Here is a 14,670-nt window from a genome sequence, read left to right as displayed (position 1 = left end):
GCCCCGCTCTCCCCGCACAGGTTCGACAGCGAGCTCTCGCAGGCACACGAGGAGGCGCAGCGGGAGAGGCTGCAGCGGGAGAAGCTGAGCCGCGAGAAGGACGTGCTGGTGGCTGAGGTCTTCGGCCTCAAGCAGCTGCTGGAGGTGAGCGGCCCCCAGTCCCTTCCCTGGCCCCCCGGCCAGCAGACACCCCTGGCTCACGGTGACCCCCTCTCCTGGCAGGACAAGGACTCGGACATCACGGGGCTGACGCAGAAGGCAGAGGCGCTGGAGGCCGAGCTGCAGGACATCTCCTCCCAGGAGTCGAAGGACGAGGCGTCTCTGGCCAAGGTGAAGAAGCAGCTGCGGGACCTGGAGGCGAAGGTCAAAGACCAGGAGGAGGAACTGGACGAGCAGGCTGGCACCATCCAGATGCTGGAGCAGGTACGGCAGGGAGGGGTGAGGTTTCTGGGCGGGGTGGTTTCGTGCAGGGCTGTTATTACCTGGGCTGGGCTTGCCTGGGAAGTGGAGGCAGTCACCCTCAGCCCGGCGTCGGGCCAGGCACCGCCGCTGCCGACACGGCTCCCGGCCCTCCGTGCCATGGCCCGGCAGGTCGCTGTGGGGCGGGCAGCCCGGCCGGCCTCAGACCGGGGGGTTTTCCGGGTGAGTGGCGCCCAGAGAGTGGCATGGTGGGGTCCCCGTGTCCCCTTCGCTCTGATGGCATCCCCCCCCCCAATTTTTCAGGCCAAACTGCGGCTGGAGATGGAGATGGAGCGGCTGCGGCAGACCCACGCCAAGGAGGTGGAGAGCCGCGACGAGGAGGTGGAGGAGATTCGGCAGTCGTGCCAGAAGAAGGTACGTCTCGGCTGCAGCTTCTCTGCCCAGGCGGGGACGGAATGTGTCCCCGTGCCCCAGCCAGGTGCCAGGAGCTGCTGACCAGGCACCGTCATGCAGCACCCGGCTCCCACGCGGCCGTGGCCTGGCTCCACTGGCCCAGCAGGTCTGACTGGTCCCTCTGCCGCCCTGGCCGGCGTGCGCCAGGCTTTGCGCTTCTGGTTGTGCAAACACCCGGCCGGTGGGGTCACCCGGCGTCCCCGGTATGTGGGGACACACGAGCGCGGGGTCCTGGCCCCTTTCCGCCACCCTGACTGGGCTGCCCTTGCTGTCCCCCAGCTGAAGCAGATGGAGGTGCAGCTGGAGGAGGAGTACGAGGACAAGCAGAAGGTGCTGAGAGAGAAACGGGAGCTGGAGAGCAAGTTATCTGCCGTCAGCGAGCAGGTAGGGTGCAGGGCAGCTGGGCACGTGCCTCGCTTCGGGGACCCCGAGGTGGCCGTGGCGGGGTGGGTGCCCCACCGGTGCGGTGTCCTGGCACGGTCCCCCTTGCCGCAGGCCAACCAGCGGGACTTCGAGACGGAGAAGCGCCTACGCCGGGACCTGAAGAGGACGAAGGCGCTGCTGGCCGACGCGCAGATCATGCTGGATCACCTGAAGAACAACGCGCCCAGCAAGAGGGAGATCACCCAGCTCAAGAACCAGGTGTGCAGCCAGACCCCCCCCAAAACCACAGCCCTTGAGGGACGCAGGGTGTCCCTGTCCCCCGGCCGGGCGCTGAGCTGTGTCCCCACAGCTGGAGGAGTCAGAGTTCACCTGTGCGGCCGCCGTCAAGGCCCGCAAGTCGATGGAGGTGGAGATTGAAGACCTCCACCTGCAGATCGATGACCTGGCCAAGGCCAAGGCAGCGGTAAGTGTTTTTGGGGTGCGATGCACTGTGATGGGGCCGTGCCCCACCTGCACCCAAGGGGGTGCAGACCCCCACTGGCACGGCACATGCCGGCATGGTGACCCCACGCCATTCGGGGTGGTTTTGGGGGGTGGATGCCCCGCTCCTGGGGTGCAGCGGGAGACGCAGGCGGCTCCCCTCAGCTGGAGGAGCAGCTGAGCCGGCTGCAGCGGGAGAAGAACGAGGTGCAGAGTCGGCTGGAGGAGGACCAGGAGGACATGAACGAGCTGATGAAGAAACACAAGGCGGCTGTGGCCCAGGTGAGGGGGGAACAGCAGCCACGGCACCCCTGCCCCCCCATAATGCCCCTCTCGGAGCCAGCGCAGTGGGGTCCCCGCTGATGGCCCCGGCGTGTCCTGCAGGCATCCCGGGACCTGGCACAGATGAACGACCTCCAGGCACAGCTGGAGGAGGTCAGCAAGGAGAAGCAGGAGCTGCAGGAGAAGGTGGGGAGCACCGACATTGGGCACGGGCATGCACCCCGAGTGAAGCCAGGGGGACAGCGGGGCACCCAGAGACCCACTGCCCACGCTATGGGGGGGCCCCCTGCACCCTGGGGGGTGCAGAGCAGTCCCACGGGGAGCTCTCCCTTGGAATGGGAGCAGCGTGGCCGGCAGCTCTGCTCCAGGGCAGCGTGGCGGGGGGCCGGGGAGGCGGTGGTCGAGGCTGAGGCTGTGCCCCCCCCCGCAGCTGCAAGGCCTGCAGAGCCAGCTGGAGTTCCTGGAGCAGTCCATGGTGGACAAGTCGCTGGTGAGCCGGCAAGAGGCCAAGATCCGCGAGCTGGAGACCAGGCTGGAGTTCGAGCGGACGCAAGTCAAGCGCCTGGAGGTAGGCGCTGGGCCATCTCTCCGCTCCGTCCGGGGCTGGGATGCAATGGGACCGTGATGTGAAGCTGCCCAGGGGGTCCACCGAGTTCATCCCCAATATCCCCTCCCCGGGACCCCCCACGCCACGGCCCTCCCCTGCCAGCAGCCTGGCCCCGGCCCCGCAGGGAAAGCTCCCTGCAAGCGCCGATAACGATAATCCACCACCCAGCCCAGCAAAGTGCTGCTATTTCCCCGCATTGACTTAGGGAAATTATAGACTCTCCCGGCCCTGTTAAACGCAGCCTGCTTTATATTCTGCCTTTGCAGCTCTGCCAGGGGAGCGGAGCAGCTTAGCTCTTCCCCGCTCTCTCTGCCGGGGCCATAAATATGCAGTGGCTGGCTCAGCGGCTGGGGGAGAATGGGAGCTATTTTTTCCCTACGTTACATGCTGTAATTACTTCACACACAGTTAAATCTATTTTTCCAATTCGACAAAGCCCCTGCGGGTTGTTCTGCCCCTTCTCTGGCCCTTGCGGGGGGCATTTCTCCTCCATCTCCTCATGTAAGTTCATGGGGATGGGGTCTGTTCTCATGTGAGCCCTTGGCGGGTGTTGCTGCAGGGTGGGGGGTCCACGGGAGGATCTGGGGTGACCCTGCTCCCGCCGCTCCGCAGAGCCTCGCCACGCGGCTGAAGGAGAACATGGAGAAGCTGACGGAGGAGCGGGATCAGCGCGCGGCTGCCGAGAACCGGGAGAAGGAGCAGAACAAGCGGCTGCAGCGGCAGCTCCGTGACGTCAAGGAGGAGATGGGCGAGCTGGCCAAGAAGGAGGCAGAGGCCAGCCGCAAGAAGCATGAGCTGGTGAGGCATCCGCGATGGGGCCGGGCAGGGGGACAGGGGGGTTTCCCCGGGGTACCCGGCTCACCCCGCTCCCTCCCCGCAGGAGATGGACCTGGAGAGCCTGGAAGCCGCCAACCAGAGCCTGCAGTCGGACCTGAAGCTGGCCTTCAAGCGCATCGGGGACCTGCAGGCAGCCATTGAGGACGAGATGGAGAGCGACAGCAACGAGGACCTCATCAACAGGTGAGAGCGCCTGGGCCTGGCTCCCGTGCGGGGCACATCACCGGGGCTCACCGCTTCTCCTCGCCACTTCTGAAATGCCAGGGGGACCCCTCGGCTCTGCCTGGCCCTGGCAGGATGCCGTCTGTCCATCCGTCCATCCATGCATCGTTCATACGTGCATCTGTCCGTCCATGCATTGTGCACACGTGCATCAGTCCGTTCACCTGCGCATCCGTCCCTCCCTCCGCCCGCAGCCCCCGTGCAGCTTCACCCGCTTGCGGAGGTGCCCGAAATGCAGCCAGGGCCGTGCCAGCTGGCTGGAAACAGCCCGGGGAGCCCCAGGAGCCAGGGCAGCGCAGGCTGGCAGGAGGTCTGGGATGCTGGGATCCAGCCTGGCCCAGGATGCTGGGATCCAGCCCAGCCTGGGACACTGGGATCCAGTGCGACCCAGGATGCTGGGACCCAGCCCAGGATGCTGGGATCCAGCTGGGTGCAGCCCCACGCCAGGGGTGCAGGGCAGCCACACCTCCCTCCCCTGGCCCTTCCCCACCATTTAATTTGCTCCCCATTCCTTCCCCACCCACTCGGTCTTTTTTTTTTCCTTTCATTTGATTTCCTTTCTGTTGTGTTTCTCCCCCCTCTGACCCCCCCCAACCCCTCCCAGTTTGCAGGACATGGTGGCAAAGTATCAGAAAAGAAAAAGTAAACTGTGAGGAGCTCCTCTTTCCTTCCTCCCCTCCCCTAACCCCCACCTCACCCCCGCGGGCCGGGGCCCCGCATGCCGCTGGCCCACCTCCGCATGCCCTAACAGCACCCACGGCACGGCACATAACTGCATCCCGGGCAGGGGGACAGGGGATGAGCCCCCGGGCCGGGGCGGGGGGTGATGCTCTGCCGTGGCTAATGACCAGTGTATTGGCGTGGAGCGGTGACGGAGCCCCGCTGCCACGCACAATTAATATCCCCCGCTGCGGTCGCTCCCCTCGACCCGGGTCGCGCTTAACTAACGGCACGCTTGCCCGGACATAAATTGCGTTTGACGTGGAGTTTAATTCCGCCGGTTATAAAACCTTAGCTGCCCCCAGAGTTTGTTTACAGGGCTCGATGGTGGGGGGGGGGGTTGTTGTCATTCTGTGGTTTTTTGTCACTTTTTTTTTTCCAAGCCGAGCGTTGCCTGGCTGTATTGCAGGGGAGGGAGACGTGCGTGATGGAGTGTGGCTCGTTGCTTTGAATTTAACGAGGAGGATTCATATACAGGGTCTATCCCAGCCCGTCCCCCGTGCCGTCTGCTGCCGTCCCCAGGCAGGGAATAAGCCCAAAGCTGGGTGGATAAAACAGCCGTTTAAGATCATATGATATATCCCTTCCCTGGCAGCGGCTCGGTGGGAGCCCTCGCCTCTCGCTGGCCAGCGGCGGGGTGGGGAGAGACGGGTCCGTGCCGCTTCGATTTCCTTATAGATCCCGCCGGTACTGCCATAACCCTAATGAAAGCAGTAAGCAGTTAGGTATTAAGGGAGATTTATGCAGGGATGCTTTTAACGTGGAGGAATGGATTTTGCAATGCATACGGCACCTTCTTTCTAAAGGCAATCAATATGGTTACGAACGGCCGTTATAAATTAGATGGTTTAAGCCAGATAGGGCTTTTTTTACGCCGGGACGTAAATCAGGGGCTCTCCAGCACGGCAGGGCTGTAAATCTGCCCGCTGTGCTCCTGCGCCCGCCTTGCCGGAGTCGTTTCTGTTCTGCCTGCTAAACTCCTGTTTACCCAGGGCCGTCAACATCGCTCTTCCTTGCTGTAATTTTGCACTCGACGGTGGCCTATAAAATGAACCCACTTAATTCCTTCCCAGCCCCGGAGCTGGAAATCTGTGTTTCTGGAGCTGTGCCCTGCCCGCTGCCCCGACGCCGGCCCCGCTGTCTTATCTTTCCAGCCCCAGAGCCGTGCAGTGGCAGGGGGGACGTTGGGCAGAGGGTGCAGGAGCCCCTTGGCCGGGCAGGGGGGTGGTTTGGGGGTTCAGGGGCTGCGTGGCATGGCTGTGCTTCGGGGAGCCCCTGGCATGCGGGTTTAGCTGTATGCACGCAGGTTGCGTGCCGGGAGACGGCGCAGGACCGTGGGACCGGGTTTAGCCCATGCCAGGGTGCACAGGCGGTGGGTGCTGGAGGGTTCGGCACCCGCCGGTGCAATTTCACCTCCCCAGCACCCAAAATCTCACCGCCCCATGCTCACCTCTTGCTTTCTTCCGCCCCGCCCCGCTCCTCCGGCAGTGACGGCGACTCGGACGTGGACTCGGAACTGGAGGAGCGCGTGGACGGCGTGAAGTCCTGGCTCTCCAAGAACAAAGGCTCCTCCAAAGCGCTCTCGGATGATGGCAGCCTGAAGGGCAGCAGGTGGGTGCAGGGCTGGGCGCGGGGCTGGCTGGCAGAGGACGGGGTGGGCTGTGTTGGGGGACGGCGGGGGTGCAGGGTGGACACCCACGGGACTCTGGGCACTCTGGGTGCTGCGCTGCTGCCTGGTGCTCGTGTGGCCGGCCAGGGAGGGGTTAATGCTGGTGAGTGGCTCTGTCTCCACTGGGGACACATGTCCCCACGCAGAAGGGGACCCCTGGTCCCCCTCCCCAGCATTCCACCCGCGGCACCGCAGCCAGCCGCTGCGGCACAGGGACCCGCCCCGGAGGTGCATGAGCATCTGCGGCCCCCACCCTGTCTGCTTCCCTGGGGGGTCGCGGTGGGGGGCTCCAGCCCTGTGCATCGTCCCCCTGCTCTGGAGCTGGGTCCCCCTCCATCCTCCCCTCATTTGCAGCTCCACCGCATCCCTCCCCGCACCCCTTGGCAGCGCCGGCGGAGGCGGGGGACGTGCCCAGGTGCCCCCGCAGTGCAGGGCCAGCGTGGGGCTGGGGCACACAGCCCTGCTCCTGCTCCCCGGGGAAGGCACTCGCCTGCTGAGCGCAGACTGCTTTGATCCAAACCCAATTTCCTAGCAGGGCTCCGGGAGTCCCGGGGGGCTCCCACACCTCTGCCAAGCAGGAGGGAAAGATCTGAGCCGGTTTTCTTAATTGGTTTAATTTATTCAGCGGTGCAGATGTAAAACATTTTGTTATTGGAGAGAATTCCACCTTTTCTGAAGTCTGGAATCAAACGCAGCGGCTCCAGGTAGCCGGCAATGAAATAAATTGAACGCAACACTTTAAAGGGGAATCAAAGTGCCGAGCTAGAACAATTCCCCCATTTACATGACATTTTTCCGTGATGCTATTTCCCGCTGACGCAAATTACTGAGGCTGCCTCGCTGCCGCGCTGCCCCCGCCTTGCCCGCTCATCTCCATCTCTCTCTTGTCTCCCCGGTGTGTGCGTGGGGCCGCGGTGCTGCCGGCGCAGGTCAGCCCTGCCGGACGGTCCCGAAGGCGAGGAGCGGCCGGTGTCGGTGTTGAGCTGCCTCAGCTATAGGAAGCGGCCAGGCCTCAAGGACTCCATAGGCGGCTGTGGGGACGAGCAGACGCTCTTCAGCGCGCTTGGCGAGCGACCGCCTTCCCCTGAGCGCGCTGCCCGTAGGGCGGCCCGGGGCGGCGAGCCCGAGGACCGGGCGGCCGTCATCGCCCGCGCCTTTGCTGACGCCAGCGGCCGGGCTCGGCAAGGGCTGGGCAAGCGTTGGTCCCTCTCGGCCGCCGATGGCGAGAAAGCCTCCGTCGCCTCCGCCCCGGTGAGCCGGGCCTCCTCCGCCTCCTGGCGCGGGCTGGAGGACGGGGACGAAGGGGATGAGGGGTGCTCGGTGCTGAGCTTCGCCCTCTCCAGCCCCGGGAGCTTGCGGAGCCGGCGCGGGGGGCCTGAGGGTCGCCCCGAGTCGCGGCTCTCCCTGGCCCGCAGCCGCCTGGAGGAGGCAGAGGAGGGGTCCCGCGGGCAGCCCCCCCTGGGGCGCAGCTTCTCTGTGCCCCCCCGGCCCCGCAGCGCCACTTCTGAGGACGGGGGTCCCGGGGACGCCCGCCCTGTGGGGCACCGCTCCTACCTCGACCCTGACCTGGAAGCCGCCATCCAGGAGGTGCTGAGCTACCGCCCGCCGCGGGCCGGGGGCTGCTCCAGCCCCGAGGCCGACTCGGGGGACGACGGCCGGAGCGTGCGGAGCGTGTGGAGCGTGCGGAGCGCGGCCCCCCTGGGTGCCGCCGACCGCCCCCCCGGCAGCCTCCGCCGCTCTGCATCTGCCCTCGACTTCTCCCGGCGTGCCTGCCGGCGCCGCAGCAGCTCGGGCTCCTCCGAGGAAGAGGAGGAGCGGAAGAAGAAGAGTGCCAAGAAGCATGCCAAGAAGGCTAAGAAGAAAGCCAAGAAGAAGAAGAAGAAGAAGCAGCAGTCATCATCTGACTCGGCTTCCTCCTCCGATTCCTCCTCCGATTCCTCCTCCGGCTCCACCAGCTCCTACCGCAGCACCTCCAGCGTCAAGAAGGGCCCGCAGGTGGCAGGGAGTGAGGAGCCGGGACACCCCGGCCGGGGCAAGAAGGAGGAGAAGCAGCGGAAGAAGCAGGTTGACAGCCTGATGATGAAGTACCTGTACCGGCCCGAGAGCGACTGAGGCAGGAGGTGGGAGCGGTGTGTGCCGTGCAGCATGAACCTCCCCGTGTGCCACTAACCGCTCACCCTAACCCTCGCCCAGCTCCAGGCATGGAGCCCACCTCCGCCGGGCACCCCAGGATGGGGCACCCCGCTGCGCCCGCAGCCAGTCCTGCTTTTGGGGTGCTGCAGGGCATCCCCAACGCATCTCCAGCCGTGGGGAGCATCCCTGGCATGGCTGCGGCATGACCGGCAGCCGCCCGTGCTGCCAGGAAGCAGTGTATTCAGGATTAGTGCCTGTGGCACGCAGGACACCGGGAAGTGCTAATCCCTTCCCGGCTCCCCGGCCACCGGCCAGGACGCGGCTGAATTTATTCCTTCAGGAAATTTGAGGGTTTGCCGGGCGGCACAGCATCCCCACTCGTCCCGGGGGATTCGCTGCCCGGGGATGGCGGTGGGGAGGAGCGGGACGGGTACTAACACGCACCCTCTGCAGCGTGTGAGCGTGGGGGGAGGCAGCACCCACGGGAGGGAGCCGGGGTGGGCGGTTGGGACTCGGAGGTGTTTCTCAGGGTGGCCGCATCCCGCTGCCCTGTGCCGTGTAGGGTGCCTGTGACGGGGACTCGGAGCTGTGAACAGCCTCACCCTGCAGGGCTTTGGGGCTCTGCACCCTGTTTGATGGCAGAGGAGAGGGTGCACCGGGGCTTGCTGGCAGCGTTTTCGGAGTGGGCGCGATCCTTTCTGACAGCTTGAATAGGAAAAGGGCCGAAGGAGGGGAAAAAGCCTTTTGGAAACGTGGTCGCAGTTGGGCTGCCCGCTGCCTGCCAGGCTGCCTGGCCCGGGGCCAGGGAAGGCGTCACAGGGTGGGTGGGGGGAGAAACACCCCCAGCACCCAGCCATGGGCTCCGGTGCGACCGGGACCCTCGAGCGATGACACCCGTGAGCACCGGCGTTTGCATCCACGGCCACGTGCCTTTTTCTGAGCGTGTGGTGCTGGGTGCCCGTGGGGGCTGTGGCCGCTGGGCGGGCTCGGCTCGGCCCCGCTGCAGAGCAGGGGCTCGGCTCAGCCCGGTGAGGAGTCAGTCATGGTGGAACATGCCCCAAATATCTTGGAAATAATAAAAAAGGTGACGATCGAGGCTCCATCCAGCTGGCTGCCAGCATGCCGGCTCGCCACGGCTCCCGGTGCAGCCAAAGGGGAGGTGTGCCCAGCAGCGGAGCCCTGCTGCGGCACTGCAGCGTGCTGGGGCACAGAGCCCCCCCCAGTCCCCCCAATAACCCTGCTCTCTCCCGCACAGCCCCCCAGGTTCCCGGCACCCCTTCGCCTACGACAGATGGGACGAGGAGCAGGACGTCGGGGAAAGCACACGCCACTCCTCCCGCAGCTCCCCCAGCGCCAGCGAGGCGGAGAGCCGGGCCACCGAGACCCCCGCCTAGCCCCCCACCACCCTTTCCCATCGCCCCAGAAACACTCAGCTCCTTTGCGGGGCTGCCCCGGGCAGATGGTATTTCTTCTGCACCGGGGGAGGGGGTGGGCATGCAGCCGCCCCCAGCCGTGGCCACGGGGGGAGCAGCCCGGCCGGCTCGCTGGCTGCAGCCCCCATGTCCCCCCCACCCTCCTGCCCCTCGTCTGTCCTCGGCGGCAGAGCCGGCAGCTCCGGCACCCTGGGTTTATTCCTCAGTGCCTGCTGGCTCCTTATTTTATAACTTAAACTCCCCCCCCGGGCACCCCTCGTCCTCTTAAGCCCCTTTTAGTTGAGCCAAAGACGTCTCTCACTGGCCAGGCCCTGGGGAGCAGCCGTCCCACAGCTGGGAAGGGGACGTGGGGACAGGGTCCCGCATGCCCCCTGGGTTGTCGTCACCCCGCCCCCGGCCCCCCACCCCTGCCTGGTTGTTTTGCACTAGCCCAGCTGTGCGTCCCCCCCCTACCCCCTTGACTTTCACTATGAAAATAAACGTCATTTCTGGCTGGTGACGCCGGCTGCTGCCTGCTCCGCGTGCTGGGGGGGTCACCCCACTCTGGGGGGCTGTTTGCGTGGTGGGGGGGGGCTGGCAGGACAGATCCGGCCCCGGTGAGGATCCAGGGCAGCATGGAGAGGCCGAGCCTGGCACCTTCCCCGAGCCCACTGCACCCACGGGTGATGGGGAAGGGAGGGGGGAGACAGCCCTCGTGGGTGCCGGCACTGAATCATTTATCAATCTTTATAAATATGCAGATGAGCAGCGGGGATGGGAGCCCTCTGCCTGCCGGCGTTAATTATTCAACGCGTAGGAGATGATGATGTGCATTGCCGGCCGCCAGCGCGGCACGCAGCTCGGCCTCGGCTCTGGCACCCGCCGGCCCGTGCCGGGTGCTGCTCCCTGGCCCCCCAGCCCCGGGGACCCCCTGCACCCCCAGGACCCCCCGCACCCCTGGGACCCCGGCAAACCGGGTCGTTTGATCCCTTTCCCCACCACCTCTTGGAAATAAATGGGCCAAGCTCGGTGCTCACTGCCATAAAGCCACGCTGCGCTAATGCGCTTTCATTAAGTGGGAGCGATCTAATGATAATAAAATGGCACATTTAACATTAAAACATTTAACTTGACTCCTAAGCGAGTGTGTCTCTCCGCGCTGTTCCAGCTCCATCTTCATGAGGCTGACAAAGCTCCTTAATTTGTTTCCGGGGAGCGGGTGCTCAGCAGAGGTGGCTTGGCACTGCGCAGCATGGGGGATGACGGGATGCAGGGATACAGGGATGCTGGGATGTGGGGAGGCAGGGTACCAGGATACTGGGATGCAGGGATGTGGGGAGGCAGGGGTGCTGGGGTGTGGGGATGCTGGGCTGTCAGGGTGCAGGGATATGGGGATGCGGGGGTGCTGGGATTTGGGAATGCAGGGTACCAGCATGCTGGGATGTGGGGATGCACGGACGGAGGGGTACCAGGACGCTGGGGTAATGGGGATGCGGGGGTGCTGGGATGTGGGGATGCTGGGTTTTCAGGATGCAGGGTGCAGGGGTACGGGGGTGCTGGGGTGCTGGGGTGCACAGATGGAGGGCTGCTGGGATGGAGGGGTGCCAGGATGCTGGGTGCTGGGATGGTGGAGACACCAGGGTGCAGGGAGATGGAGATGGTGGCACATGGGGATGCAGGGATGCCAGCATTCGGGGCTGTAAGGACACCGAGCCGCAGGGACACAGCTGCAGGCCGGTGTGATGCCGTGCGGGCACGGCCAGGGCCCTGCACCTACAGCGCAGCCCGGAGCACGCCGGGGAAGCGGGTGATGGCGAAGGGGGCCGTGCTGTGGGACGGCTCCTCGCCCAGGCTCAGCTCGCACAGCAGCTTCCCCACCACTGGCGCCAGCTTGAACCCGTGGCCTGCGGGGAAGAGAGGGTGGGCACAGCCACCCCCAGGGCCCCGGCCAGCTCTGGGGTGCCGGGGAGGGGCTGGGTGCCCTTGCCTACCTGAGAAGCCGGCCCCGATGATGATGTTGCTGAACTTGGGGTGCCGATCCAGGATGAAGTCTTCATCCGGGGTGTTCTGTGGGAGCCGCGGTGTGAGTGTGTGTGGGGAGGGGAAGGGATGGCAAGATCCTCCTTGGAGTGAGGGAGGGGCTGGGACCCCAGACGCCTGGGTCCCGCTCCTGGGGTGTCTCACCGTGTAGAGGCAGGTCTCCACCACGGCCGGCCAGGGCTCCAGCCCCGGCAGGTAGCTGCTGATGAAGCTGCTCAGGATGGCGACGTCAGGGCGGGGGGCACCCGGGGGGGCCCGGTCCCGCTCCTCAGGGTCGACGGGGCTGCCGTGGTGGTAGCACATCTTGGGGGGCAGCTGGTCAGGGGGGGCCGGCTGCGGGGTGCTCCCGCTGCCACCATGCCCCGCTCACCTTGACCAGCCCCGGGTACTCGAGGGCGGGCAGCCCGTAGATGCCGTGGGGGGCTTGGCTCAGCCCCAGGGCCATGAAGCAGGGACCGGCTCTGCCCGCGCTGGGGCTCCCCGGCTCCTTCTCCCTCCAGTAGCAGACATCGATGCGCAGGGGCTGGGGTCACCGCGTTAGCCCTGGCCATGGCCGGGCCACCCCGCAGTGCCACCGACCCTTACCTGCAGCGGCAGGCAGAGACCCAGGGGTGCCACGAGGGCACCGGTCCAGGCTCCGGCTGTGATGATGAGCCGGGGGGCTCGGTACACCCCGGTGGTGGTGGTGACGGTGAGCACAGCCCCGGGTTCAATGCGCAGCACCTTCTCCCCGTCCCGCAGGGTGCCCCCAAGCCGGCGAAAGACATCCTGGGGGGGGATGGTGACGGGACGTGGCTGCGGGGACGGAGCCGGGGGACCCCTATCCCATCCCCTCAGCAGCACCCACCTGCACCGCCCGCAGCGCCCGGTCGGCGAAGAGCACCCCGCCGGTGCCGTCCCACACAGCCACCTCACCGGCGTGGAGCTGGAGGCCGGGGAAGCGCTGGGCCAGCACCGTGGCGTCGAGGACCTCGCCGGCACCCAGGCTGCGCCGGCAGCCCTCCAGCTCCGGGTCACCCGCTGGCCCCAGCACCACCAGCCCCATCCGCCTGTGCCCTGCCAGCCGTGTCAGCTCTCCCCTCACCCGCTCCCCACGCAAACCCCCCCTTCCTTTGCCCCTGGGGGAAACTGAGGCACGGAGGCATCGGTGATGCTCGGGATGTGCCGCACCCTGGTGGGATGCTGGGCAAGGGTGCATGGGGTGACGCATGGGGAGGGTCTGGATGCCGGCATCACGCTCGCCCCCCCAAATACAGCACGCGCCATCAGCCCTGACCCTGGCAGCGGGGGATCGTTTAGATACTCATTTCCTTAATGGCGCTTTCTTTACAGAGCTCCATAAATTACCCAGAGCCAGCGACTGGCTCCCCGCTGCGTGGGGCTGGGGTGGCCTCATCCTGCCCAGCTCTGCACCCTGATGGAGCAGTGGCTGCAGCCCCCAGCCCGGCCCCGCAGGGAGGGGATGGTGCCCTGCAGGGGCTGCATCCCCGTCCCCGTCACCTGTAGAGGCTGGTGCTGGCCTCGACCTCCAGCCGCTGCCAGAGGTGGAAGCTGTCGGGCATCATGCGGGCGTAGGGCTCCCGGGGGTAGGCAGTGCGGGTGATGCGGCTCTGCCCGTGCGAGCTGCCCCGCGAGTGGGGCAGGATGAACTGCAGGGCAGGGGGGACGTGGGGGTGACCGCAGCCACTGCCACCCCCCAACGCCACCAGCCCCACGTGCACCGGCGCTGTGCCGCAGCGGGCACTGGGGGACACAGCCTGCCCTGCCAGCCGCGGCACTGGGAAACGGCAGGACATGGGGGTCCCGGCACTGGGGACATGGGGGTCCCAGCACTGGGGACACGGGGGTTCTGGTGCTGGGGACATGGGGGTTCTGGTGCTGGGGACACACGGGTTCTGGTGCTGGGGACATGGGGCTCCTGGCACTGGGAGCACGCGGGTCCTGGCACTGGGGACATGGGGGTCCCAGTACTGGGGACACGGGGGTTCTGGTGCTGGGGACATGCGGGTCCTGGCACTGGGGACACAATCATCCTGGCACTGGAGTCATGGGGGTCCTGGCACTGGGGACACAGCGGTGCTGGCACCGTGGACCAGGGGTGCTGGGAGCGGCTCCGCTCCGTGCCATGGCAGAGGGCAGCCAGCTCTGCAGGCTCCCACCCCAGCACATCAGGGCTGGGGACACGGTGGGACGGGGACACAGCAGGGCTGGGGTTGCCGGTACCTGCTCCAGCAGGAGGGTCTCCCTGTGGCGCTGGGCCAGGTGGTAGGCGGTGAAGGAGCCCTGGATGCCAGCCCCGATGACGATGGCATCGTAGGTGGCCTGGCGGGGCTGGCTCGGCGCAGCCATGTCCGTCCTTGTCCGTGTCCCCGCGGGCAGCCAGGAGCTGAGCCAAGGGGGTGGATGGGGCAGAGTCCGGCCGAGCCAAGCAGGCGGCAAAGCCTTGGCCACGCTCCAGCCCCTGCTGGGACGGCGGGGGCACGCGGTGGCCGCATCCTTCCCGCTCCTCAGGGCCGGCCAGGCAGGACCATCTCCATTCCCCCACCAACGCCGGCGCCTGGTCCTGGCAGGGAAGGCAGCTCATCCGTCGGCGATGGCAGAGCCGGCAGCACAGGGGGTTCGGCCCCCTCCTTCCCCAGCCGCCCCCACACCGCTGCTGATGGGTGTTTTTATCCCGGCTCGGCCCATGGCACGCGGCACACGGCACCCAGCACCCTCCACTCGCCCCAGCCCCGGCACAGGGACCACCCCCCAACCGCCGCACCCTCCCATCACCTTTACACCCCACCACAGCAGGACCCCCCCGGCCCCGCGGCACCGCCGGCAGCCAGGTGAGATCAGAGCGAGCGGGTGGGATAAATGTGATGGAAAATTATTTCCAATAAATCCCCCTTTCCCTCCCCACCGGTTGCTGCCAGCTCCGGCTGCGGCGGGACGCAGGGCTCTGTAACGCTCCCATTTGTGCGCCGATGGGAAACCCCCCCGCTCGCTTCAAGCCAAACAGGTTTTGT

At 66.3% G+C, this 14,670-nt stretch overlaps 2 protein-coding genes across 22 annotated transcripts in view; one reads left to right on the top strand and one right to left on the bottom strand.

Moving 5' to 3' along the window:
* Nucleotides 1–10,139, top strand: part of MYO18A (myosin XVIIIA) — a 38,817-nt gene extending 28,678 nt beyond the window's left edge. For 15 of the 21 annotated variants that reach the window (XM_072882153.1, XM_072882151.1, XM_072882152.1 and 12 more), the window contains 15 exons: nt 21–144; nt 223–423; nt 724–834; nt 1,153–1,257; nt 1,369–1,515; nt 1,607–1,720; nt 1,903–2,019; nt 2,122–2,205; nt 2,450–2,587; nt 3,239–3,424; nt 3,507–3,646; nt 4,290–4,334; nt 5,894–6,016; nt 7,004–8,194; nt 9,463–9,598. In XM_072882153.1, coding sequence (XP_072738254.1) covers nt 21–144; nt 223–423; nt 724–834; nt 1,153–1,257; nt 1,369–1,515; nt 1,607–1,720; nt 1,903–2,019; nt 2,122–2,205; nt 2,450–2,587; nt 3,239–3,424; nt 3,507–3,646; nt 4,290–4,334; nt 5,894–6,016; nt 7,004–8,186 — 2,818 coding nt within the window. In that variant the 3' untranslated portion in view covers nt 8,187–8,194; nt 9,463–9,598. Of the gene's footprint in view, nt 1–20; nt 145–222; nt 424–723; nt 835–1,152; nt 1,258–1,368; nt 1,516–1,606; nt 1,721–1,902; nt 2,020–2,121; nt 2,206–2,449; nt 2,588–3,238; nt 3,425–3,506; nt 3,647–4,289; nt 4,335–5,893; nt 6,017–6,428; nt 6,949–7,003; nt 8,195–9,462 lie in introns of those variants that run through there. The other 6 variants (XM_072882155.1, XM_072882154.1, XM_072882142.1 and 3 more) reach the window with 4 other exon arrangements.
* A 1,253-nt stretch (nt 10,140–11,392) lies between these two features.
* PIPOX (pipecolic acid and sarcosine oxidase) lies at nt 11,393–14,008 on the bottom strand. The gene is made up of 8 exons (XM_072882283.1): nt 13,883–14,008; nt 13,160–13,308; nt 12,507–12,708; nt 12,245–12,427; nt 12,030–12,182; nt 11,804–11,962; nt 11,611–11,686; nt 11,393–11,523 (listed from the first exon to the last, which is right to left on the bottom strand). Exons 1-8 carry the CDS (start codon nt 14,006–14,008, stop codon nt 11,393–11,395), a joined length of 1,179 nt encoding a protein of 392 aa, XP_072738384.1.
* Between the last annotated feature and the right edge of the window lie 662 nt (nt 14,009–14,670).

This window comes from Ciconia boyciana, chromosome 17 (genome assembly GCF_034638445.1).
Source record: "Ciconia boyciana chromosome 17, ASM3463844v1, whole genome shotgun sequence".
NCBI classification, from domain to species: Eukaryota; Metazoa; Chordata; class Aves; order Ciconiiformes; family Ciconiidae; genus Ciconia; species Ciconia boyciana.
This window is presented reverse-complemented; position numbering and strand designations above follow the sequence as displayed.

Coding starts and splice junctions, on each gene's coding strand:
- PIPOX (XM_072882283.1), bottom strand. CDS start 14,008: ATGGCTGCGCCGAGCCAGCCCCGCCAGGCCACCTACGATGCCATCGTC. Junction 12,709..13,159: donor GCCAGCACCAGCCTCTACAG/GTGACGGGGACG, acceptor GGCAGGGCACAG/GCGGATGGGGCTGGTGGTGC. Junction 12,183..12,244: donor GTCTCTGCCTGCCGCTGCAG/GTAAGGGTCGGT, acceptor CGGTGACCCCAG/CCCCTGCGCATCGATGTCTG.